This window comes from Leuresthes tenuis, unplaced genomic scaffold (genome assembly GCF_036924035.1).
Source record: "Leuresthes tenuis unplaced genomic scaffold, fLeuTen1.0.hap1 SCAF_14, whole genome shotgun sequence".
NCBI lineage: Eukaryota > Metazoa > Chordata > Actinopteri > Atheriniformes > Atherinopsidae > Leuresthes > Leuresthes tenuis.
This window is the reverse complement of record NW_027325368.1, coordinates 14,761,823-14,788,282: the sequence shown is the minus strand read 5'-3', so window position 1 is coordinate 14,788,282 and position 26,460 is coordinate 14,761,823. Positions and strand designations below refer to the sequence as shown.

At 39.8% G+C, this 26,460-nt stretch overlaps 2 protein-coding genes across 6 annotated transcripts in view; one reads left to right on the top strand and one right to left on the bottom strand.

Moving 5' to 3' along the window:
* clcn2a (chloride channel, voltage-sensitive 2a) overlaps window positions 1-26,460 on the bottom strand; it is a 51,923-nt gene that overhangs the window by 13,867 nt on the left and 11,596 nt on the right. For all 5 annotated transcript variants that reach the window (XM_072363858.1, XM_072363854.1, XM_072363855.1 and 2 more), the window contains exons 2-8: window positions 17,745-17,913; window positions 6,674-6,805; window positions 5,408-5,536; window positions 4,937-5,070; window positions 4,526-4,606; window positions 2,452-2,475; window positions 1,957-2,035 (exon numbers count right to left, since the gene is read on the bottom strand). In XM_072363858.1, the coding sequence (XP_072219959.1) occupies window positions 1,957-2,035; window positions 2,452-2,475; window positions 4,526-4,606; window positions 4,937-5,070; window positions 5,408-5,536; window positions 6,674-6,805; window positions 17,745-17,913 (748 nt within the window). The remainder of the gene's footprint in view (window positions 1-1,956; window positions 2,036-2,451; window positions 2,476-4,525; window positions 4,607-4,936; window positions 5,071-5,407; window positions 5,537-6,673; window positions 6,806-17,744; window positions 17,914-26,460) is intronic.
* Window positions 18,400-20,455, top strand: LOC140269062 (zona pellucida sperm-binding protein 4-like). The gene is made up of 8 exons (XM_072364088.1): window positions 18,400-18,655; window positions 18,747-18,934; window positions 19,168-19,265; window positions 19,435-19,592; window positions 19,661-19,853; window positions 19,938-20,085; window positions 20,161-20,236; window positions 20,364-20,455. Exons 1-8 carry the CDS (start codon window positions 18,400-18,402, stop codon window positions 20,453-20,455), a joined length of 1,209 nt encoding a protein of 402 aa, XP_072220189.1.

The window sequence follows — 26,460 nt, the reverse complement described above, 5'->3', positions numbered from 1 at the left end:
ACTTTAGTCTTGAATATCTTGACATAAATCACAGTGGGGACGAGGGGTTCATTTTGACCTACACAGTGGAAGAAAGTTTTGGGGCCACGAAGAAAGAATAGAATAAGTATTCTTTATATTGATAACACAAAAATCAGCAACAAAAAAAAACAAACAAAGGAATAACGCGCTGTGTTCTAAACATTGACATAGTGGTTACTTTAGTTTTTCCAAAATGGGTCAGAAGTATTTGCACATTATCACTTATCTTCCTTTGTATACCTTAAATCTCATGCATGGACCTGACCAACCCATAATCCAAAAGAAACAAGTACTATTCAGTGAGAGGCAGAGGCCAGCAGTTCATGTTTTTTGTTTTCCTAGGAAAATAAAAGTCGACTTGCAACACACTATTGAATCTGATGCACATAAAGAGGAGATTTAAGATTAAAGGTTAGATATACCTTTATTTGTCCCATAAGCAAAAATTCCAGAAGTCACTACTAATAAGTGAATAAAGTTAAATAAGGAAGGAATACTCCTCATATTCACATTCATTACACCACTGTGTGCAATGATTTGTTAAACATAACCTCTGAATAATATTTAGATTTTTAAAGATTGCACAGAAATCACCAGTACATATGTTGGCTTGTTCTGATCTATTTCTGTGTTGAAATGTGCCAAACTGATTTAGAACCTTTAATGTCTTCGTAATGTGTATCCAACATTTGAACATTTTTCTCAAGAACATTTCCTCTTTTTGAAACACTAGATTTGCTCAATTTGCTTAAATTGTAATTCAGTTGAACATTGTTAGTCTGACCCACCCTCTGGGAAAGAAATTGTGACCTGAAACACAATTCCTCAATACTCTAATGTTTGCGATTTCTCCATCATGCAAATTAATCTTCCGACATAAAAGAGCAAACAAAACCATGTTCATGGAGGTGAGAATTTCTGGTTGAGGAGGGTGTCTGGTTTGGGAACCTCAGAGTCTTGTCTCTACTGTTTGCAGATTACATGATTCTTCTTCACAACATGCTCACCAGCTGAGGCAGTTTAAAGCAGTGTGAAGCTGCTGAGATTAGAGTCAGCACCTCCAAGTCTGAGGGGTTCTCTGCCAGAAAGGGGTGGACTGTTCTCTTCAGGTTGGGGTAGTCTGGATATCCCAGGATATTGCTCACAAGTGAGCCGAAGAAGGGAAAGCTTCGGACGTGAGATAGATTGGTGGAGTTGTGCAGTGTCTGCAACAATTCGGGTATCGCATCCGACTATTGTGGTAAAGAGACAGCTGTCCTGGAAGGTGAAGCTCTTAGTTTATCAATCCATCTGTGTTTCAACCCTCACATCTAATCAAGAGATATGGGTGGTGACAGAAGGAATAACATTGCAAATACATGGGATAGGAATAAGTCTTCTCTGTAGGGTTGCTGGCCTTGGCTCTAGAGACAGGGCAAGGAGCTGAAGTAGAGCCTTTTCTCTATTCCATCAAAATGGACCAGTTGAGGAGGTTCAGGCATCTCAAGGCGCCTTTCCTATCGAGATTTTCCTGTCATGCCCATCTGAGTTGAGGGATTACATCTCTCATGTGGCCTTGGAATGTCTTAGAATAACCAAAGAGGAGCTGAAAGAGTATTGCTGGAGAGAAGGACATCTGGAACACCCTTCTTGGTCTGTTGCCACCATGACCTAACATTGGATGAGTGGAAGAAAACTGATGGACTGATGGATGGATGAAATCCAGGATTGAGTCAACATGGTGTAAAACAAGAGGAACAATGGGAAACATAAATGTCCATGTAAACTTTCATGGTAATTAAACTGATAGCTGTTGACATACAGGATGTCTCATGTGAATCAAATAATTAGACAGATGTACTGACCGAGAGTGGCATTCTACTGTCAATTAACTTCTGTAATCATCTACCATAATTAGATCCATTTCAATTAAAAGGTGTAGCTGTGGTGTCTTACCTCCAATAGGGGCAGCAAAGCAGCAGCCCACACCCACAGCACAGGCAGCTGACAGCATCTCTGTGTTCCTCAGCTCGTTCTGTGCAACATGAGTCAGAAAGAAACACAAAGAGCTGTGAATTCAAGGAAACACACTCACACAGATCTCAACACACACAGTGCACACAAAAGAAATGTGTTTATCTTTAAAAAAAAAAGAAAGAAAGAAAAAAAATGTATATTTACAGATTCAGCAATTACACTGTGAGCAGTGTTGGAAGGGAAGCTCAAATGAAGAAACAGGACTGGTTGTTAAAATCATAGAATGAAATGTTTGTATCAGAGCAAAGGCGAGATAGATCAATGCCTCGCTGCGATGGTTTACTGGACAGGATCAAACACAATGTAGACAAATGGAAGAACATCAATCTGTCTCAGCTTCTGAAATGGACTGCATGTATTATTAATGTGGATGGGATTGGCAAAGAAGACATTATCTGAGTCGTGCATTCATACCTTACTTCCTTCAAAGGGCTCTTCCTTTAGCAGTAAAAGTAAACAAAAACAAGAGACATTGGTGTGAGAGTAGAGGTTACCTTTTGATCCACAAATCAAACAAGGAGCGACTCAGCTTTAGCAAACACAGTCTTGATCCCAAAGTGGACTGAATTAGCATGCCCCCGACTGATGATATTTAATGTCCGTGGAGCTGACCCCTGGGCTATTTGAGTCTGTCTAAGTGTGCTGACATGCGTTTTTCCTTCTTCCTCCAAACTGATGTGGCTGTCGGTGCAGCGAGAAGTACAGCACGATATCCAGTGCAGAAATAAGACAGAGGCCCAGGGTGTGGTCTCGCATGAGTGGAGGTGAGAGTATGTCCTGGGAAGCGTCAGAAAGCCAAAGAAGCATCAGAGACCTTTTAAAAACTGACAGTGTATTTGTTCTTCCTTCAGAATTTACACAAAGATAGCAAATCCTCTCACTTTTTCCCAGCAAATCTCTAAAGTCAGCATAATGAGCAACTTGAAACAAGCACATTTAATGCACACAAGACACTGAGTTATCATTTTAACTAGAGGAAGTGTGCATACCGTTTTTCTCTGTTATCTAGTTATACTCCCACAAAATGGGAGTGCCTCCAGTTTGCTTCGAGCTGTACTCAATGTGTTAGACGTTACAGTGTATCTCCCAGTGTATCAGTGCTCTCCCTCAGGAATGCCAGCTTCACACCAACATGGAAGCTGCCCAGTAAAACCATTGTTTCATCTACATTTTTATCGCTGTTGGTTTGATTTTCTACATTGACCAGTGTCTGCCTCTAGACTATCACGGATGCTTGCTTTTACACTGCGGACCGATAATAATCCAGATGGTTCTTCCCCTGTTTAGCCTGGACAACAAAGCATCCATTAATTCAGAAAATTATTTAAAATTTTAAACCGTCAGACACAAACACAGCTTTCCACTTCACTTCAGAGCATCTTAAATGTGCTTAGGCTCAGCGAAAGAGGGATATACATTTCTCAGAAATGTTTCTGGGCACATGGAGTGATTTAAACCGCAGAATCATGCTGTTTCTAATGCAGTTTTGCTTGGTTTCCTGAAGATAACGCCTATACTACATTGGTTTTAAGCTTTTTCCCTTAAGTAACTGGTCAAAAAATGTTTAGGTAGGTGTCAAGAATCAAAGCAATGTCCATATGAATACCAAGATGCAAGGTTCACCATCAGAACATTGCCCTGCAACAAACCTGTCTGTGGTTTTAATGTTGTGGCTAATCAGTGCATGTAGCAAACACTAGATAGTGAAGAAGTCGACAAACCAAACACAGCACCAACCTCTGTGAGTTACTCTTTTTTTAAATTTATTTATGTTTTAATCTTTAGCAAAGTCATATCTCTGATCTGTTGCCAGTTAACCTACTCAGGTATAAGATGTTCCACCAGCCATTTTTCAGCATTAAATAATATTACCATTACTTTGTTATTACTTTTCTTCCCTCTGTCACAACTTTTTTGGAATAGATCGGAGGCATCAAACTCGAAATGTTTAAAAAAATAAAATAAATAAATAGATAAAACTTTCAACATTTGGTATTCTGTCATCAAACTATTTTTGTTGCATTCACATCTTTGATTATGTCATCGTATACGTCGTCATACAGCAACCCAACTTAGTAATGTGGTGTTCAAGGCTGGAAGCATCTAAACCTACCAATCTATCTGGAAGATTAAGAAAAATAGCAAAGGTATGAGGCAAAATGTGTTCTGGAATTCAACAGATTTCATCAACCATCAAGTGACTTTGATAAATTTAGTTTTTTTTTTAGAAGGACTATAGACAAACCTCAACCTGAGACTTAAAATTGAAATTGCTTTACATTTTTTCTTTAGATAATATAGGGATGAACCAAAACAAAAAAATACTTTGCCATCTTCTCTCTAGAGATTTTTGGATTTCCATTTTATCAGCACAGAGATGGACAGACAATAATGATTAACTCTCTGCTTGGAAACATAAGGGAGGGATCCTTAAAACACAGTGCTCAGACATCTACATAACAATTTGAGAAATGTCTTCCATCCTCACCATGTAAATCCCACCAAAAAGAGCAGCCATGAATTTGCTAAGGAGAGCAGCGCAGAGACTGGCAACATGAACGAAGGGTCCCTGTGGAGGAGGATGGAGAGAGATGTCAGTGAACCTGTTACAAATTAAAGCAAACTGAAACACAGAGGAGAGCATGCTGCATTCATGATGAGAGACATCAAAAACAAGATTAAACCCTGCTCAGATAAGGAATACTTTATTACACCCCGCAAGGGAAACGTAACAGCTATTACCAGTAAATCATGTTATTATTGTCACAGTAAAGCCTTTAATGAGACCTGAGGAAGAAGGGCTGAGTTCTCAACACAGAAAAATTCAAGCTCTTGTCATTTGGGTTTTTAAAAGTCAGGCAGCCCGTGATGAGAAGTGATAAAGAGAAGATCCTTCTACCTCTTTTCCCAGAGGCATCCCACTGCCCAGAGCACAGGTTAGACCGATGACTTTGGCCACAAAGGTTTTGAAAGTCAGATACTCCTTAAGCACCACCCCCCTGAGTATTGTCTTCATTTCGGGAATACCTGAACCTGAGAAGGGGAAAAGAGAGAAAGAAACGCCAGGTGGGATGATGGAGTGCACAGAAAAGATGACTTGAAAGAAAGCAATTACAGAGACTGGGACGCGAGGAATAAATGAGGAGCAAGGGGAGGGGTGAGGTGGGAGGGCTGATTGATATTCATACAGTTTTGTGTATGCACATCTCATCACAGGTATATAAATGGATGTCCTGCAGAGACACGGAGCTCATGTCCTTGGAGCTCTTGTTGTACAGTTCAGAGCCAATGACATTATTCAAACACAGAGAGATGACCATGAATTAGTGAAATTAATACATATGTTGCATAATTTCCATATAAGTCTTACCCACAGCCTGAGGTGCCAGTATCTGTGTGAACCCTGCTGAGAAAGTGATGAGTACCACGGGGTAGGTCACCCAGGCGATGTACTGCAGAAGCATGTTACTGTCCAGTCCACCATACATCCACTTCTGTGCTGCACATATACACACGTAAGTAACTTCATCTCAGTATAAAGCAGATAACTTCGACAACCAGTTTCTTTACTTCTTGTTCTCTTTGACCTTCTCTATCTTAGTTTTTTTTCCAACCTTTAGCATCTTTGTGGCATCTACCTGATGATGCTCAAAGCCTGAAAGGGAAGTATGCACTTATAATGCATCACGACATATTTCAGGGGCCGAAAAATCTGGAGTTGGACAAACGAGTGTAAAAGAAACGCTTTGTGGGGTTTATACTTTAGCTTTAACTACAGGTTGTGTTTAGAAAATATATTCTGGAGTTACTTGTGGTGTGGGTGTGTGTGAGTAATTAACAGATCTGTAGTTAACAGACTGATGTTCAGTAAATTCATTGTAATATTGAAAAACAGTTTAGAAGCTTTGGCCTCTACAAGTGAAATGACTTTCTGGGATGATAACACTGTGTGTTGGCACTGTCTGGTTTGTTAAGTGGGAGATAACAGAGATGGATCTTAGCTTATATTTCATGCAGATTCACTGACCTCGGTGAAAAGCACATAATCATTTGCTACAATGTGAAATTTTGCAAAGAAGCTGCAAGGAGCAGTGGAATTAAAATGTTCAGTTCTCAACTCTTCATTCAAAATTAACTTACTCTGCAGTTATTTCTAATTCAGCTCATGCTATGTATTGTAAGAAGAGTTCAGTTTTAAGTTTTGAAAAAAACAAGGTCCAGCAGAACTGCTTTAGCTCTGCATTGGTCACACATGTACACTCAATTTGAATTGATTTTAACTCAGAGTTAATTCTTAAGGTCAGAATTTGCTGTCTGAACAGGTCGATAGAAGCATTCCTTCCAGAGCAAAGATAGGGATCTTTTTAAGTATTCAAATGAATCCCACAGATTGGATTACTGAAATTTGCAGTTCGTAAGTCAGCCAGATAAGCAAGTCTTAATTTTCGTGCTTTACATGATTTTATAGGACATGATTTGTCCAGCTTAGTAAATTTGACCAAGTGCCTCATGAGTTCTGACTTCTCACAGATTAATGCATAATACAATTTTACTGCCTCTGTCACATCGGTAACTCCCTGTCTATCCTTCTATCTTCTTCCTTTCTACTCTTCTTTGCTCCTTGTCTCTTTCCTACCTTCTTGGCAGAAGGCGATGGCGTAGTCCATGACCCAGCTGACCAGAGCCATGAGCAGCCCCAGCAGAATGAGGAAGATCCAGTCCTCCCCCACCCGAGAGATCAGGAACTTCTGGCAGCGAGATGTGCACACTGAGGGCACAGAGACAAATAGCAAAACTTGCATCTCTGCATAAAATCTCTTTAAAGGTTTGCTGGGACTGCAGTGAGACATTTGTTTTGTCTAAGACTCAGATAAGCTGTAGTGTCGAGAAAGAGCAGCGAAGACCGAAGTTCAGACAGACGCAGGAAATGAACGGAAGAAGTCCGGCATGCTCACTTGTAAAGTGCATTTCTCAAACACACTGTGATTAATCAGGAAAAAAAGAAATGCTGAAACTGAAAAGGTTTTAAAACCGGTAAAATCCTTGTAGATGGCTGAACTAACCTTTAACTGCAGCAGAACAAAATTTGAGAACTCCTTAAATGGATGTGCTCTTAAAAGCAGTCTAACATTTAAGCTCCTACCAGAGCATCACAGATTTCACAAGAAAATAAAATCATACAAATACAGTAAGCATGTGCATTATCATTCCTGTTAGAATTTGGCATTTTATGAGAGTTAAAATCTCCACTTTGAACATATGCTGAGTGAAAGTAAGTACAGTATATGTTGCAGATAATATGTCTCCATTTTAGATAAAAGCCTGACTATTTTTCATGTGAGGTGTTAATATTTTTATATGAAAAAAGGCTTTAAAGGCTCCTCTCACAACTTCCAGGCAGTGTTTACCTGCAGTCGTTAAGGATGTTCTGACCATTTCAGGTGATATTCATGAACCCATCAGTTTGTACAGCTGATGCCATGATCGAGGGAGCTAATGAAAAAATAAGTAAAAATTCTAAAAAAACAAAACAAAACAAAAAAAAAACGGGTAAATCTGCACTACCCTGCTGAAAGATGCCCGATGGTCATTTTTTTGCGATTATGCAGCAGAGAATGTAGGCTGCCATGACATCAGCCATTGGTTTGTCATCTGCTGTTTTGAAGAGTCCGGTTCAGCATTCAGTCGTCTGCATCTTGGAATTTCTGAAACCAGCAGTGACCATTTTTGTTGAGGTTTAGCTGAAGAGCGATACTTGGATACTGCCAATAGGTGAAAAGTGCATGTCTTTGAGGATAAATATCTATAAAAGAAAATTAATCACTTTCAGAGGAATCACCAGCACACTGATTGGAAGTAGAGTGTTGAGCCACTGACACCATAATGACCTGTGGGACAAATGTATGTAATGCATTTCATAAGAGGAATAGATACATTTCGAATAGAAGTTTTCTTTTTTAGAGTGTCTGTAACCACGACAAAGCACATGTAACAGCCAAGTTAGTTTTTATGCAGTGCTGCAGTTCTGCTACAAAGTTTTGCATCTTGGACAAATGAATGGTCCACCAAAGCATACAACCATGCATACTCACTCCAACAGCTTATTAACCCAACAATCATACTTTTTATAGGTGGTTTAAGGTTTGGATTACCAAAAAAAAAGAAAGTCATAAGTAACAGTGATTAATAAACCAGTTTACAGACCATAAACAGTTTTCTTGCAATTATTCCATCCTTATTGGATTTTCTTTTCGGAACTGCAGCACTCACATCAACCTGAATGCTGTAGTAACATCTATAAACACATTGGAAGTTGACACAGAGCATCAAACATCAAAGGATGTGCTCCACATCACATTTTATTCTGACAAAAAAAAATAAAAAATACAGAACACAGAGATCAAAGAGATAACTCCCATGCCAAAAGGGTAAAAGCATTCAGTCTGACATGAAACTTAAGAATTATAAGGAATGAAGTACCACTATGAGTAGAGTAAACACAGACCTCAATTTATCAGGCGGTAAAAGAGCAGTAAAAGAAAACAATAAAGTAGATTTATATGTTGGGAATTTGATGAGAGCGAGAGCATCACTTTATCTACATCCACTTTGAACACATTAATATAGTGAGAAAACAAAGCTAGGTCATGGTTATAAATGCTGCTATTACATTATAATCCACAACTCTGAGCTAGGTCAGCTAAAAGAAGCATCATTGGACTCATTTCTTCTCCCTGTCTGTGGACATTGCCAAAGCCTGAGATTCACTTCAATATCCAGAGCATTCATAGATGTGCCTGTCCCCAGAGAGGATTAAAAAAAAAAAAAGTGCCACGAACACATTTGAATTTCCTAAAAACGCTTCATTTGACTTTGTCATGGACAAAATGAATAGATTGAAAAAAAGAAAAGAAAGAGCAATAGATTGGTGGTAACGCAGACACATTGAATAGCAGGGGAAAAAGAAGGATAAACATTTATAATGAACAAAGTCTCTTGTGGTTAACAAATCCCAGCAGAAGACCTAATCCATCAAATACAGCAAATCTTTGTAATAACAAATATTTGTTACTATAAACAAATATAGATAAAAATATAAATAAAAAGTCCTCTTTCCATTTACGTTGATTCCCCCGTAGCCTACACTGATCAGCCATAACATTATGACAACCTGCCTAATAATAAGCAGGTACTCCTTGTGCACCAAGAGCTTTGACCAGTTAGAGGATGGATTTAAAAAAAAAAAAAACATCCTAGGGTGTCCTGGAGAGTCTGGTCCTGGGGCGTTAGCAATAGATCAATAGAGCCCTTGGGCAAAGTGGGTTGTGCCAAAAATGCCATCAAATATCTTTTTTTTGCCTTTTCTAAGCAGTAGTTGGGGCCAACAACTCTTCTGTTGTGGGAGATTGCTACTGTAGGGGAGTGCTGTAGCCAAAATGGGGAGTGACCAGCCTGCAAAATTGTATAATTTGGTAAGTGTCATTGTAACACCCATATGAATGCCAGAATGCAGGTTTCCCCAGCAGAAAACCGCATTGTAACAAGATGAGCATTTTTTTCCATCACTTTACCCATCAGTGGTTTATAAAGTTTTGGCTGATGTATGGCACAAACATATGCCATAGCGTAGCACGTAGCCGTAGCGCAACATATGAGAATTAGACTTGAAATGGAATTTTAACACCATCTACCCCTATTTGAATAATGTTGGTTTAAACAGCAGAACTAAACTGGTTTAGGTTATGATATGCCTTCCCAAATTTAACGATATATTATAAACTCATTTATGTAAGAGATAAATATAGATACGTCCCCTTTTAATGGTAGTAATTAGCTTACCTTTATTGTATTTATAGAGAGCTCCAAAAAGCTTAGATTAATAATTCCATATAAAACTCAATAACTGCATATCATTCTACCAAAACCAGACCCCCCCCCCCCCCCCCCCCCCCCATATGGCTGAATTCCTTTTTTATCGAATACAGTCTTGAACCACATATTTTGTCTCCAAGGAACAGGACTTTCATATAATCTTTTAAAGACCTTTAGAAAGAACGGAGAACTGTTGCTCAAGACTACTTTAAACATTTTTCTTTGGAAATTATCTGCTTTTTCACTCAATTTTGTGTCCTGTCCTTTTTGCCGACGATTTTCAGAAGAACTATGTATTTATTCATTTTTGGTTCTGTCTCTCTTTGCCATTTAATACTGACCTATGAATCATTCAGGCATAAAAAAAGAACCACCTGACACAATCGAGAAACCAGGGTTGAGATTTTACATAAAAAGAAAAGAATACATTTCAAATTATAGCCACAGGCATTTTTGCATCCTGTCGCAAAGACACAGAAATCCATCCCATTTCTTTAGTTCCATCTACCAAAATGCCAAAGGTAACTACCCTAGAGTATTATTTTAGAAAAGTATTTTTTGCACCAACAAGGTGATTTCCAAAGAGCTATCAGTTAAAATGTGGCATATCTTGGCATGGTGTACGGTGTGTCCTTAAAATAATTGAGAAAAATAGATAAATTGAGTGCAAAAGGAGCAGCCTTAAAAAATATCTACAGCAAATGAAAAGTATCTGACAGCAATGTCCTTAAGTAATAGGAAGAATCCAGTAAAGAAATTACATGGGACCCGAGATATGCTTCTTAAGCACAAGTTGATCCATCTACTGTTCACTGAGCCCTCATCAGAAATGGTCTCCATGGAAGGGTGGCTTTCTAGAAGCTATTTCTCAGGAAGGGGAAACGGGGAGAAAAGGCTGATGCCAAATGACACAAACTGGGGCTAAAAAATTGGTGGCAACAGGTTTTATGGAGTGATGAATCCTTCCCTGAGCACAAAGCCAAGACCTTGGAATTATTGAAGCAGTGTGGGATCGTCTTGACAGAGTATGGAACACAAGGCAGCCATCATCCAAAGAGCTTTGAAATATCCTTCAAGGAGCCTGCTATACGATTCCTGAAGACTACTTAAAGAAATTACAAGAAAGATAGTCTAAGAGGGTTCAGACTGTGTTGATGATCAAAGGTGGTCGGATCAAATATTGACTTTCCATCTCATTAGAATTGTAAAAACTCCGTTTTTGATTTGTACACAAACATAAATGTTCAAACCATTTATGTTTGTACATATTTCACTAAATTAATTACTGCTCCTGTTCCCAGTTTTCCTGGCAACATATAAAGCGATAAGGGTTGGCTGACTACTTTAGCACAGCATTGCATTATGCCAGAAATGTTTATAATTACGGTAGAGTGCGTTCAAATGACATGTTAAAAAAAAAAAAAAAAAGTCCCTCTGCAGCTGTCTTTCTGGTCTAGGAGTTGTGCCACAACTGGATGCGGAGTCTGCCGAGGGAAATGTGACAAAACTGTGTGCATGACAGGCAAAGTTGCCCAGCAGCCAGACCACCTGCTGCATGAGGAGCTGCCAGCGCAGAATGTACACGTGTACATACGATACACATGCAAGCACTCATGTGCAGACAGACTACTCATACACATGTATAAGACATCAGCTCAATGGAAGAAAAATGTTTGTAAAAATGAATTAAAGTGAGCTTATTTTTCCTAGATGTGTGGTTTTTACTTCACTGTTCACTTAATATTCACTTGTGAGAGAGGCTGGAAGAATTCCCACAGCTTCTGTTTCTATTCTTTACACACACACACACACACACACACACACACACACACACACACACACACACACACACACACACACACACACACACACACACACACACACACACACACACACACACACACACACACACACACACACACACACACACACACACACACACACACACACACACACACACGTCCGTCTGTCGTTGAGAGGACACTTATTGGCATAAAGCATTCCTTAACTCCCTAACATCATAACTAACTGCCTGAGCTCATCCATAATCCTAACACTACCCTAAACCCGATTCTAATGTTAACCCTAAAACTACGTCTTAATCTTCTCACAGGCTATTGAAGGGCTCCGAGGACCAGGTGAGGCTGTTTAAAATGTCTTCACACGGGTCCTCATGAAGATAGTTGTACAAGTACACACACACATGCTGTCTGGCACCTGCATAGTCACATACTTCCGTGTGCATCTTGGCTTGCACTCACATCCGCAGACTCAGTGGCGTTCACAGATGTCTTCTGCTGATCCCTTAATAAAGATCACACCCAACGCATCGATTTTTTCCATTTCTCTTTGTCCTGCATTGCATCACCGGACACCAACATTGCTTTAATCATGAGTAATAAATAATGTAAATTGGGCTTTTTCACCTTTTTTTTTCACCTTTGTAGAGTATATTCAGAGATATACAGTGACTGAATGCGCTGTAAAACAAACTACACCGAGGCTGAACCAGAGATTTGAGTCACAGCAGCCATAAATCCCTGAAGACTCCCTTTGTGAATCAAAATAAACACAGTGAGGCAGTACATGTTTTTAGCACTCCATCATGACCAGCAGTACAGCCTTTAGCTGCATGCGTAGGTTGCCTTGTTCAAAGGCTGTAGTTGTGGATCTGAGGCAATTCACTCACACTCAAAGTCCATCACCCACAGAGATGCTGTTCCCACACAGATACAGGAAAACACTGAAACTCCCACTTCCACCAAATCTGAAGGAAGCATCTCTGTGTACGCATTACCTAAGAGGACAGAGGCTGGCCAGCCTGAGCATCTCTAAAAATACAAACACTTCTTGATCTACGAGTGCACGCTGCAGCCAGGGAGCACAAATCTCTGACTGCTGTTCTGAGAGAGATTGTTTTAAATGGCTTCCATTACAGAAAGCAAGCAAGGCTGAGCTGATGTAGTTTAGCTTTCACCTTTGGTGCAGTCTGTTGTGCCTTAATCAGACCATTATAGTCACAAGGGCAAAAAGGCAGAGATTGATCTTCAAAAGCAATCCAGCTGGCTCAGTTGTACAAACACAACCTCGACAATGTGAAAACACCTTTTTGCAGTGAAATTAGTTGTTCCCCCCTCCATGTTAAAACCAGCGGAACGGCAATTGCAAATCATTTCTAGTAATTTGGGGGGGATATAAACTGCAGTATTATGTCACCATGTTATTGCATCATCTACACAAATAGAATTTAAGCATCTAAAAGATGCCTGAGATTCACTTCAATATCCAGAGCATTTATAGATGTGCCTGTCCCCAGAGAGGATTAAAAAAAAAAGTGCCACGAACACATTTGAATTTCCTAAAAACGCTTAATTTGACTTTGTCATGGACAAAATGAATAGATTGAAAAAAAGAAAAGAAAGAGCAATAGATTGGTGGTAATGCAGACACATTGAATAGCAGGGGAAAAAGAAGGATAAACATTTATAATGAACAAAGTCTCTTGTGGTTAACAAATCACAGGAGAAGACCTAATCCGTCAAATACAGCAAATCTTTGTAATAACAAATATTTGTTACTATAAACAAATATAGATAAAAAATATAAATAAAAAGTCCTCTTTGCATTTACTTTGATTCCCCCGTAGCCTACACTGATCAGCCATAACATTATGACAACCTGCCTAATAATAAGCAGGTACTCCTTGTGCACCAAGAGCTTTGACCAGTTAGAGGATGGATTTAAAAAAAAAAAAAAAACATCCGAGGGTGTCCTAGAGAGTCTGGTCTTGGGGCGTTAGCAATAGATCAATAGAGCCCTTGGGCAAAGTGGGTTGTGCCAAAAATGCCATCAAATATCTTTTTTTTGCCTTTTCTAAGCAGTAGTTGTGGCCAACAACTCTTCTGTTGTGGGAGATTGCTACTGTAGGGGAGTGCTGTAGCCAAAATGGGGAGTGACCAGCCTGCAAAATTGTATAATTTGGTAAGTGTCATTGTAACACCCATATGAATGCCAGAATGCAGGTTTCCCCAGCAGAAAACCGCATTGTAACAAGATGAGCATTTTTTTCCATCACTTTACCCATCAGTGGTTTTGGCTGATGTATAGCACAAACATATGCCATAGCGTAGCACATATGAGAATTAGACTTGAAATGGAATTTTAACACCATTTACCCCTCTTTGAATAATGTTGGTTTAAACAGCAGAACTAAACTGGTTTAGGTTATGATATGCCTTCCCAAATTTAATGATATATTATAAACTCATTTATGTAAGAGATAAATATAGATACGTCCCCTTTTAATGGTATTAATTAGCTTACCTTTATTGTGTTTATAGGGAGCTCCAAAAAGCTTAGATTAATAACTCCATATAAAACTCAATAACTGCATATCATTCTACCAAAACCAGTCTACCAAAATCACAGACCCCCCCCATACGGCTGAATTCCCACAAATAGAATTTAAGCATCTAAAAGATCCTTTTACCATTTTCTACATTTTTATTTATTTATGTATTTATTTTTTCACACTTTTCATAAGCCTCTGTTTCTTATGATTTCTTGATAAATACATGGGGGGTGCTGAAATTGTCAGAAAAAGCACATCAGCTGTAATATTACAATTTTTACCTTTACCAATCTCTGGAGCTTATAAATGATGCCTACGTCTAAGTGCCAAAAAACAGCAGTTCTTTGAATGCCCATTTGGAGCCAACTTAAAACGGATTCTGTCCTGATTCTGACCCCCATATTACACTATCTGACTAGTGCAACAATGGTTTTGGTCTCTGTCGCTAAGCTCATTCATGACAACTGCATCAGGTGATTCTTTTTATATAAAACTAATCACTTTAAATTGTATTAGGCTTAAAGTCATTCATAGCAAAGAGTGGGGCTAGTGTAATCAACAGCTGAATGTCTTAACTTAAGCATGTGATGTTGAACAAGTTGAACACTCGACAGAAACTCGTCCAACCATATGAACACATTCCCTGGAGTGGACATGAGGTTGCAAACTTGTGGTCTGTGATCCAAATGAACTTCAAAATCAGAATTTCCAAACTCTGAGCAGGAGAGCTCAGCTGGAATGCCTCCAGAAGTTAGATTTCCAACTTGGAAAGTCAGAGCAATCTCACCATCCCTGACCTTAGCCTCCAACATGTTTGCCCAGTGTCAGCTACAGTTACAGACTGTATTTTTCATTTCTATCAGTTTGTGTCTCATCAAATCAGTTGCACAAATAATACTGGCAAGCCTATACAAATCAATATATTACTACAGCGTTTGCATACACAAAATCCAGTATATGTGGTTATCCATTGGTATTATAATAGCTGTTAGCTTAGTCAGTAAGCAAAATTCTACCTTTTTGACTTACAACTAGAATGGATCAACTTGGGTGTGACGCTACTCCCAGCTCCAAATTTCAACATCAGAGATCCAATATTTGATTTTTTCTTTCTTTATTACTGGTGAAAGGGAATCTATATTATGGAGAAATTTTAATTATAACAGGCATATGGGGATTTTTTTTCATCAATTGACAAGCACTTCTGCAGAATGTGGGTCAGATTTATAATTTTTGCTAAATTTATCAAGACAAAAATTAGGGGTTAATAAAATGCCAAATACTTCTAGTAATGCTTATAGGAACTCATATGCACTTGGTCTGCAAGGCTTTGGTTAGTTTGACACATTTCTTCAGAATTTTCAATTTGACGCAGACACCAAATAATCACTTAAAACACAGCAAAAGTTTCAAGGTCCTATAGTGGATGGTTTAATATAGCAAAACTGGATGAAAATGTTTTTAGATTAAAAAAAATTAATAAATTACATGTGGGGCCAGCAAACTAATCCTAAACAAATTCCAACCAAAAAACATAATCAGATGTGTAAATAATGCAGTAATGTAAGGTGTAAACATCTTAAGTAATATTAAAGAATTCATGAAAATCCCTCCAAATTAATTTGGGGCCTAGAATATGAAAAGAAAAATAAATAAATAGTTTGCCCATCCAACCCAGTCTCATGGGCAAACAGGGCAAGAGTCAAACAGAAAACCTTGAATTGGTGCTGATGACCACAACTTCTGCATTCTTTGCACAAATTCGCCCAACTTTCATAGTTATGTGTTTTAGTAGGATGCCTGGTTTGTGTGTCCAGCATTTTTGTGCAGGTATCGAGGGGACGGGACTCAGCAGCCACTAATCCAGGAAAAGGATATTTGATGAGACATCAAATATATGGTCCGATGTTTTCCTAACCTTATTTATGTAGTTTGTAATGTGCAAAACAACATCTGAAAACAGAATCCGGAATTGGCATTTTCAAGTAACGTGACTTTACCACATTAGTGGCTGGGATGGGAATAAAATGAGGTGTTTGATTCAACAGTCTTGTTCGTAACTCTCTCCATCAACACCTTCTACCTTGAAATATGGATTTTTTTTCAACTGTTAAAAAGGATTAAGCAGTTGTTTCATGAATATATGACTAAATGAGGTGACCCCATGTTCCCTGTTGGAGTTATTTTCGCGTCCACCAACATGTTTTGCAGTGAGATGGCTTTGGCTCATCACTGCACCTTTTGCAGTGGGTTCTGACTCATGTTTTGGAGCTCATTTCTGACAAAAATCCAAACAAAACTTAGCCAAAGAACATTTATGTCTCCATATGCAAAATGATAGATATGAACCTTTCTCAGTATATTTTTGAAAGATAAAAAAGTGGCTTTAACTTCACAAATCATTCCCCTATGACTCCTATATCAAATTGGATAATTTTCTACTGAAAATGAAGTGTTTTAAAGAGAAGGAATTCCTGCACAACTTTTTTTTTTTTAAACTGACTATAGAATATATTTAGACTTTACTCATGTGACCTTTTAGCAATCACAATAATTTCTGATAACTAACTGCATTCAATTAAAGCATAGTTTGATGGTTTCCATGCTGGATGTGGTGAATATGGTGATATGCTGTATATTAACCAATCTATCATAATATTGGTCTTAAAATGATTCAGACATAATCACTCATAATCACACAAATATGTTTTCCTCTCTCAGACAGATCACAGGGTTTTCATCTAGCCGAGCTTCAAAATATCCTAGATATTCATCTTTGTGGCTTATCCACCAAATCAGTAGAAGGCAGGTTAGGGGCTTTAATTTGTGGAGCTCATAGCATTGAAAAATGAAAAACACAATGCATCTTTGCAGAAACAACACATTGGTTGTTGAAGACACAAACACACACTCATCCAGTCTGTCACTTCGTTATTGTTGGATGCATCAGACTGAAGTGAAGCTCCCTTGTGGTGCCACTCCCTTATCTGCAGTCATCTGAGATGGCTGGAGATGAAATAATCTGACAGTTCAGATCAGAGTTCAGCTCACACAAGCAAAAAATACACACACAAAGCAAAGGAAACATCTACACCCACACACACACACACGCACACTTGCTAGCCTACAAACTGCAGGCCACTGGCAGCCAGCAGAGGGGGCCATCTTTTTACACTGGGGCAGTCTTTGTTCGCTGGAGGTCATTGCTCAGATCAGTCACATTTAATCTTGTTCACATCCTTTCCTGCTCCCTTGTGTCAGGTAGCTGCTCTGCTGTACTTTAATATGTCAACGTTTTCACACAACTTGCATGTCTACTGGAGTTCCGCAATCTGCTACAAAATGCTGCTTCAGGGCTTTGCACACTTGCACGCACCAGTGCATTAGTCTGACCTTCAGGATATGTCTGAGCACTACTGCACACTTTGTCCCTGGAAGCACAGTCCAAGGAAGGTTTAGAGCTTGCTGAGTGATAATCACTTACACTGGCACTTTGCACAGGGATCTTTCTCGTACTCCAGCAGATCTCCGGCACGACTTCGAACGCTGGTGTTCCTCCGCAGTCCACCGCCATCCCGCACCCCTCCATCTCGTAGCCGGGCTGCCTCCTCCTTGGCATACACACCCAACTCCTGGGTGTACCGCCCATACATCTGTGTGTACCAAAAGAAAAAAGTTTTTAAAAAAAAGCTTTTATGCAGGTATAATAGAGGTGGGAGGCAGTGTGATTCAGCAAGTTCTCCACTTTAAAACTGAAAACTGTATGTGGTCACAGTGAGTAATTCAGCTTATGTAAACACTCCAAGGTCCAAACTTGGTCAAACTCAGATTTAAGAAAATTAGCTCAGGGTAATGCTCCACACAATTCCCAAGTTCATCTTTACCCTCTTCAAGAAAAAAAAAACAACAAAAAACTAATTGAGCTTCGACTCAGCAGTTGTGAAATGACTTCTTCTCAGACTGATGAGCAGACAATAAGCTCCACCTGTCAGATCCCAGCTGATTAACTCTGCAGGGCTGGCACACAATTGTCTCTTAACAAAGAGAGGCGACAACCGCTCACAGTCAGTGATGTATAAAATCTGTCTGAGTATTGCATGCTACATCTGCAGTTTTAGCCTGTAGTTACTAACACCAAAATGAAGTGGTTTATGTGGCTGGTTGGTGTGAGCTTGTTCTGTGACGTTTCTGCCCAGAAATACTGGCAGCAGCCTCAGGAGGAACAGCTTTCGCCACCTTTTCAGCAGAAGACGAAGGTCCCTACAGTTTCTTCTGATAAATGTGATGTGGAGGAGAACGAGAAGATTCAGTGTGGGCCTCCAGATATCACCGCTGAGCAGTGTGAAGGCATTAACTGCTGCTCTAATGGCTACCAGTGCTACTATGGGAAAGCAGGTATAAGTGCTTGTATCTCAAATGGCCTTGAGCACATCTACTGACTTAAAATACCTCAATGGCGGTAAGACTTTTCTTTGTTTTCATCCAGTGACTGTACAGTGTACTCGAGAGGGCCAGTTTGTGGTGGTTGTAGCTAGAGATGCTACTGTACCACCTATAGATGTGAATTCGATCAGCCTGCTTGACGCAAATGATGTCAACTGTGGCCCAGTTGACGGCACCTCTTCCTTTGTCATCTTTCAATTCCCTGTGACCACTTGTGGCACCACTCTTAAGGTTGGTGACTTGTGCTTCTTCAGCTAATCTGTCAACTCCTGCACGTTAAAACCTAAGATCCAACAGTTAAATGTTAAGCTGTGCAGAACTCGTTAAATAAATGGAGACTGCAAAGCTGTCATTTTAAGATGAAACTTATCACAGGCCAGCAATGACTTGACTTATTCTTAAAGTTGAACTAATCAAATTTCAGATACTACTTGCTTCATTGTTGCTAAACTAATTTCCTATAGACTGATGACACCTATGTGGCCTATGAAAATCACATGTCATCGGCATATGAAGTGGGACTTGGACCCAGAGGATCAATCACTAGGGACAGCCATTTTGAGTAAGTTGATGCAACCTACTCTTACTCAAACTTAAAATGTCTGACAATGTAATTTGTGGGTGTGCTGAGTTGTCCCAAATCTCATCTCTGTGAGGTCAACACATTGCGTTTCAGCCTTATCAGGTGCTGTATCAGTTTTTTAAAAAAAATCTGTCCCCTCTGCCAACAGGCTCTTGTTTCAGTGTAGATACTCTGGCACAGCTGTGGAGGCTCTTGTCATGGAGGTGGACCCTGTTCCTCCCCCTGCATCTGTTGCAGCTGTAGGACCCCTGAGAGTGGTGCTTGAACTAGGCAAAGGCCAATGCCACACAAAAGGATGTGTTGAAGGTAAGCACAAACTTGACTAATGCACTAAAGCTTTTAGCCAACTTGTTGACACTGTCCTGTGGCTACAGAGGACGCAGCATACAGCTCCTTCTACACTCCGTCAGAATACCCGATCACAAAAGTCTTGAGGGAACCAATCTATGTTGAAGTGCGTCTCCTGGGGCGGTCTGACCCAAACCTCATTCTGAACCTGGAACACTGCTGGGCCACCTCCACCCCAAACCCTGAGAGCATGCCACAGTGGGACCTTCTGACTAATGGGTAACGATGTTAGAATCAAAGTTCTGCTGTGAAATGTAGCTGTAGTAATGCTGGCATACCAATGATTAAACTCCATGGATACAGGTGTCCCTACCCAGATGACAGGTACTTGTCTACAGTAATTCCTGTATATGGCTCCTCTGACCTTGAGTACCCAAATCACTACAAACGTTTCATGAGCAGGATGTTCACATTTGTAGCTCCAGATACCTATACTCCACAGACAGAAACGGTACGCCTCATCCAAACTCCTTAATTACAGTCCTTGTCTGCTCTGAAATGCTAAAGAGGAGCACTTTCTTTTCAGGTCTTTATCCACTGTGTTACAGCTGTGTGTTATCCAAGCAGCACAAACTCCTGCCAGCAACACTGTCATCGCCAACGTGAGTATCTTTAACAAACTTGTTGTTTTGCCGTGGACTTGTCTGTTGTCAAATTTCTACAGTATATGCAGACTTGCTTGAACTGAGATTTTTAAGATATTTAAGGTCCCCCCCCCCCTCTTTGCAGGAAGAGCCACACTGACAGTTCCATCAAGTCAGATGTCTCTGGTCTCAAGTGGTGAAGTGATCGTCGCTGAACAGAATACTACTATAAGATGAAAATCCAGTGCATTTATTTTAATAAAAACTTAAACTGAGCTTGGATACTCTATTGTCTGAATTTCTGCTGCACAGAATACATGCCGCACAGTAATGTGATAACTGCCCTTCAACTCTTATCTTCAATAGCATTGGGTTTCTATGCTGCTACGATTCAGTGTCTCCTACTGTTATGCATCACCTCCCTTTTTGCCTCTGCTCTCATTGACATGGGTATCACGACTCGTCCAGCCTCACTGTTTCTGCTCGCATGAACATGGAGGTGCAGAGCAGCTGTTTAGGAGCAAAGGAGCATGCTGTCAGGATGCTCATCTCCCTCCACTTTAAGCACTGCTGAGAAGTAAAGCAAGAGGCGGTGCTGCATCACATTGAGAAAAGCAGCAGTACCTCAGTGCTGGGCTACATGGCAATATTCTCCAAGGACTCTGCAGTTGGATGTGATATGACAAGCACCAACTCCTGTGCAGACATGCATATCCATTTCAGAGCAGTAAAGGTGTAAACTGGTTTTGCCCCTGGTAGGGAATGCTAGCACATGTGGCATTCTAAACATTTAAGCATGGAGAATTAAATGGCAAATCTTAGTGAATATTAACTAGGTAAAATGAGGCATTCAGTTGCACTAAAAGTAATTTTATGACAAGCATTTTGACAATTTCTGGAAGCTATATGTCCAATTATACAGGAAACTTGATCAAAGCTGCATTTAGGCATAAAAGGAACAGACAAATTTTAAAATTGGCTTTATACCAGTAGTAAAATTTAATCTACAGGAAACAATTTTTCAATTTATATTAAATTTAGAAGAGTTGCATATTTCAAACATGCAACAGACTGTAGTTTTAGGACTGTTCCTTTGGTTTTTGTGACCCTTTTACAAGGAAGAAACAAAGCTGATGACATGCTGTCACCAGTGAGCAGAGCTCCACTGCTAAAACAGCCATGAACATTATCATTCATCTCTATAAACGGCTCAGTTATCACTCCCAAAATAAGGCCTCAGAAAACTGGCAAAGAGTTTGTATCATCCACTCTGTTCACTGATAATGAAGTGACTGAGATTTGAAACACAAGAGGTGCAAGAAACGAGCTGAATGAAAAAAACTGGAGGTCATGATGGTGTTAAAATTGAGTAAAGAAAATGGATGTTAACTGAAAGTGGAGAGTAATAAATTATCAAGTAATGACATTTATTTAATGAGAAATTAATTAATAGTTGTGATGCATTGGAAACAGCTATGTTGCATAATTTTGCCGTTGTTGCATTCATCAATCATCCAACAAATTGCTTGCTGTAAATAGCATGACACTTGGGTGTGGTGAATGAAGAGATATTAGTCACATCATTTAAAATAGTGTCAAGTGCATTGAGACACACATCAGACATGTTACTACTTTCATTGGTATTTCTTAAGTATATTCATTGCTTACTTTTCTAGTTATTTTGTGTACCCTCCTAACTGGTCTCCCAGCCTGTCCAGATGGTCCAGAACGCGGCGGGACGTCTGGTCTTCAGCCTAAAAGAGAACACGTTACCCCTCTGTTTGTTGAGCTCCACTGGCTACCCTTAGCTTCCACCATCAAATTCAAGTTATTGATGTTAGCCTACAAAGTGCTTAATGGAACGGATCCTTGGATCTACTTGAATGCTCTCGCAAAGACTTATGTCACTCTGGTCATCAAAGGATTGTTGTCTAGCAGGGCCTACACCACACTCAAGACAATCCAGACTATTTTTATGTCATTGCAATATGGTGGAATGACCTACCGAGTGCAACCAAAACAGGGTTGCACTGTCTGTCTTCAGGAAAATCTTGAAGACCCAACTCTTCAGAGAGCATCTCCAACCCTACTGCTTACCCTGCACTTCCCCAACCCCTGTACTGCACTTTCTCTTTCTGTACTTCCCTCTATGCCTGTACTCTATCTCTACGCTGTCACCTCTGTCACCTCTGACAGAGCCTGACTAGTGGTTTCCTTCTATGTAGCTTATTATTAGCTTTGATGTTAGCTGTAATGTTATATCCTCATCCCCAGCCAAATTCATAAACTTAAACATACCTGCACCTTGTTACATAGTGGCGAAAATACACTAGCTATAACTATGAGAGTGTATACATTTAATCAAAATAAAAATAGAACATAGAGGGCATTTTCATTCATCCGGATAACTGTATTAATATTTTCACATGAACAGTGAATTTAAACTTTCCTATTGAGTTGTATGTGTTGGCAAACAAATCTTCTTGCACCCACACACAACAGCAAAGGCACACAAACCCACTAACAGCATCAGCAAACTCCCACTAGGAGTACAAACGGGTCCTGTTAGTGTTTCTTACAGGGGCCTGTGTGGAAGGAATCACTGGCCATCTGGAGCACGGCCCCCTGGGGAAGCAGCAGGTGGGACCCAGTGGGTTAAATGAGCTGTTATCTGTAACCAGTTTACCTCCCATATGACCAGCTTCTGTATGTGCATCTGTCACTCTCCTCTCAACACAAATCTTTACTCTAATTCAGCCCCTGCTTTCTATCAGATACGTTTTTGTGTGTGTGTGTGTGTGTGTGTGATAACATGGAGGCAAATAAATTGTGTTTGCAGGCAGGAAATATATCAAAAATTGAAAGATAAGTTGGTCAGGAAAAATAGGAGAAATGACCGAGCACCATGGCTCGCTGTTACTCAAACAATCTCACTGTATTAACTTTAATCAAACAAATAGCATTGTAATATATTTTTTCGACAATTCTTGTGGAAAAAGGCAACAGTCTGAAGTTGTTTGACTTGGACACTCAAAGGTGGAGCTATAGTTCACTAAGATAACAGAAGATCACAAATAATCACATCAAAGTCAACAAGTAGGCAAATATATGTACATGCACCACTAAAAAGATAATGAAAGATATTAAAATAAAGATATACGTGAATATAACAACTATTTTTTTACTGCTCATTATAATCTTCCCTTTTTAAAGATAAACTCCTCGCTGTGTTACAATACACTAGCCAATCATAACAGTACGACCACCTGCTTAGAATTGAGTATTTCTTCACTTTATTTTCCACAGTCCTAACCTGTAAAGGCACAGATTTACCACACCCCTGAAAGATAAGCTGTGATATTGCAGGATCCAAGGTTTACCTGAGGAACATTGCCCAAAGCATCACACTGCCCTCAAAAATGTGCCTTCTAGTCAACCTCCATTCTGAACCTATGTCTTCCCGGGGTAAATGATATGCATACGTTCACATTCAATGTTAAAAAAAAAAGCAGGATTCATAAAACCAGGTATCTTCTTCAATTGCTCGTTGGTCTAGTGCTGATGCTCACATGCCCATTGTTGGTGTTTTCAGCAGTGAAGATGGCTGTCCTTTCCAGCCCACATGGCCCCATAGACAATAAACGGCGATGTACGGTGTGTCATTGCACCTTTCAATCAGAACCAGCATCAACATCTTCATCAGTTTGAGACGCATTAGCTTTTCAGACCACATGAACCAGCCACGGACACCCATGTAACTGTTTCCAGTTTGTTTTCTTTCCTCTGACCACTTTTGAAATAAGTCCTGACAAATGATGACCAGGAGAATCCCACAAGAGCTGCACTTGTGAGGATGCTATGACCTGGCCATCAGAATTTGGCTCTACAGTGTTTACACTTGCCCATGTTTTCTGCTTCCAACACATCCATTTCAAGGACAGAAGGCTCACTTTCTGCCAAATATATCCCACACACTGCCAGGTGCTATTATAATGAGATCATCAGTGTCTTTTACTTCACCTGTCAGCGGTCATAATGTGGCAGTTTATCGGTGTACATGGTAATAGAGCATATGGCTGTCATCTGGTGGTTTTAACCAACCATTTATCTTGTGTTAGCTATTTAAACCTGGAAAAACAGATGTTGTGCTTATTTTAGGGGAGAGGAATTGGATACAGGGCTGCACAGTGGTGTGGTGGTTAGCACCATCACCTCACAGCAAGAGGGTTCCAGGTTTAATCCCCACCTGGGGCCTTTCTGTGCTGAGTTTGCTTGTTCTGTTCCGTGTATGCGTGGGTTCTCTCTGGGTACTCCAGCTTCCTCCCACCATCCAAAAACATGCATGTTAGGTTAATTGGTGACTCTAAATTGTCCTTAGGAGTGAGTGTGAGCATGTGTGGTTGTTTGTGTCTATGTGGCCCTGTGATGGACTGGCAACCCCCACCCTTCACCTGATGACTGCTGGGGATAGGCTCCAGCCCCCCCCCCCCCCCCCCCAAACAACCAGATTGACAGTATAGAAAATGAATGGATGGAATTGGATACAAACACAACACTGACTCATTACCATTTAAATGTATAGTATATAGTTCACTTCCCCACATATCAGTTAAACACATTCATGCAGGTCTTATATTATCATTCATTTGGATCGATTTTTCTGCCGACCCGAATGTGAATCCAATATTCACTCTCGCTTCACTCTGCTTTTGTTTCTGCCTTTTCCCGCTGAGAAAACCATTTAGGTCTTTAGCTGCTAAATGCTCCACTGTGTTCAGCAGCTTGTTACTAACTGTCTGTCGCTGCTACAGTTGGTTTACTGAGCTTTTCACTCAATACAGCCGCCTCCTGTATGAAAAACAATACAATGAAAGCAGTGAGAGTGAAGCAAGACTGCTAAGTGGAAAGCGGAGGCAGAGTGAAGCAGATTCAGGTGATCATATTCAGTCAGGTTCAGACTGTTCTTTTTGCAAATCGTCATGCACATTATATGTTTTCACAAAAAAGTATAGAAATCGATATAGTCACTTTAACTCTGAATGTGCTTGCCAAGTGTTTGCGAATAAATAGACAGACTTTTAAAATGATCAAATTTACAACATTGTTAGATTAGTTTGTTGGAAACTAGATTTATGGCATTACTCTGAATATAGCCACTCCTATCTTCTCATTTTATATGCAGATGAGAAATGCTGCATAAAAAGATGCTTAAAGATGCAGCATATGACATTCAGAACAGCTGGATGTCCCACTAGAAAGCAGCAGCATCTCTGAGCAGATCAGACAGAATCAAAAGCAAAATGACTGTCAACTTGGAGCCCTTTGGCAGCCTGCAGGGTTCTCTATCTCAGGAAAGGCAGACCATTGTTGGCTCTGGTGTTATATCCCTCTTTGGAAAATCTGGCAGATTGTTGACTGCATGAGTACACGTTCTCCTTGTAATACCATTTCATCAATATACATTAACCAGTTGAAAGCTACTGTATATTATTGTTTAAAGTATTGCACACAAATACTTTAAGGGATCATGTTATTCTCATAACACTAAATATTGCAAAAGAAAACTTTAGCTACATCGCCTTCTAAAACTAGACACCAGGAGCTTACTGTAAATACATTATAATCAAAGTCACCCAAAATAACTGTACTATGCAAACAAGTGATTTACAAATAATGTCACTATTAAATCTTATAAATGAAATCTTCAATGTAAATTATCTTTACATTGAAGAGGTTCACTTGTCCAAACGGGTTAAACAGAAGCAATCATTAAAGTTAACATTGAGAAAATACAGATTACTAATACAGCGATCTGGTCAGTGCAAAGCCTCACCTGATTATGGACTTCACCCTGTCCGACAGGGATTGTACCACCATTCTAGAGACATAACACTGGATCACAAAGGCTGTCAATAGTTTCCCAGCTTTGCCTGTTGTAGAATCACACTAGACTTCTGATGGATCCATATGAGACATCTAAAATGAGGAATATTCCCTTATAATATCAGATGATATGTAGAGCTTACATCAGCTATCATTATTTGATAGCTAATATTATTCCCACCACAAAGAAAACTACATCTAGGATATGACTCAGCAATACTGTTCCCGATCACCCACCAACTTTGTAACAAGATGACTGCACCACATGTCCACCAACTTTCCACTGAGTAAGACCCCCCACTTTACTGCCACATCACTCTCTCTGCCACCTTTCTAAGTCACACCATGTGCAAGCCTAG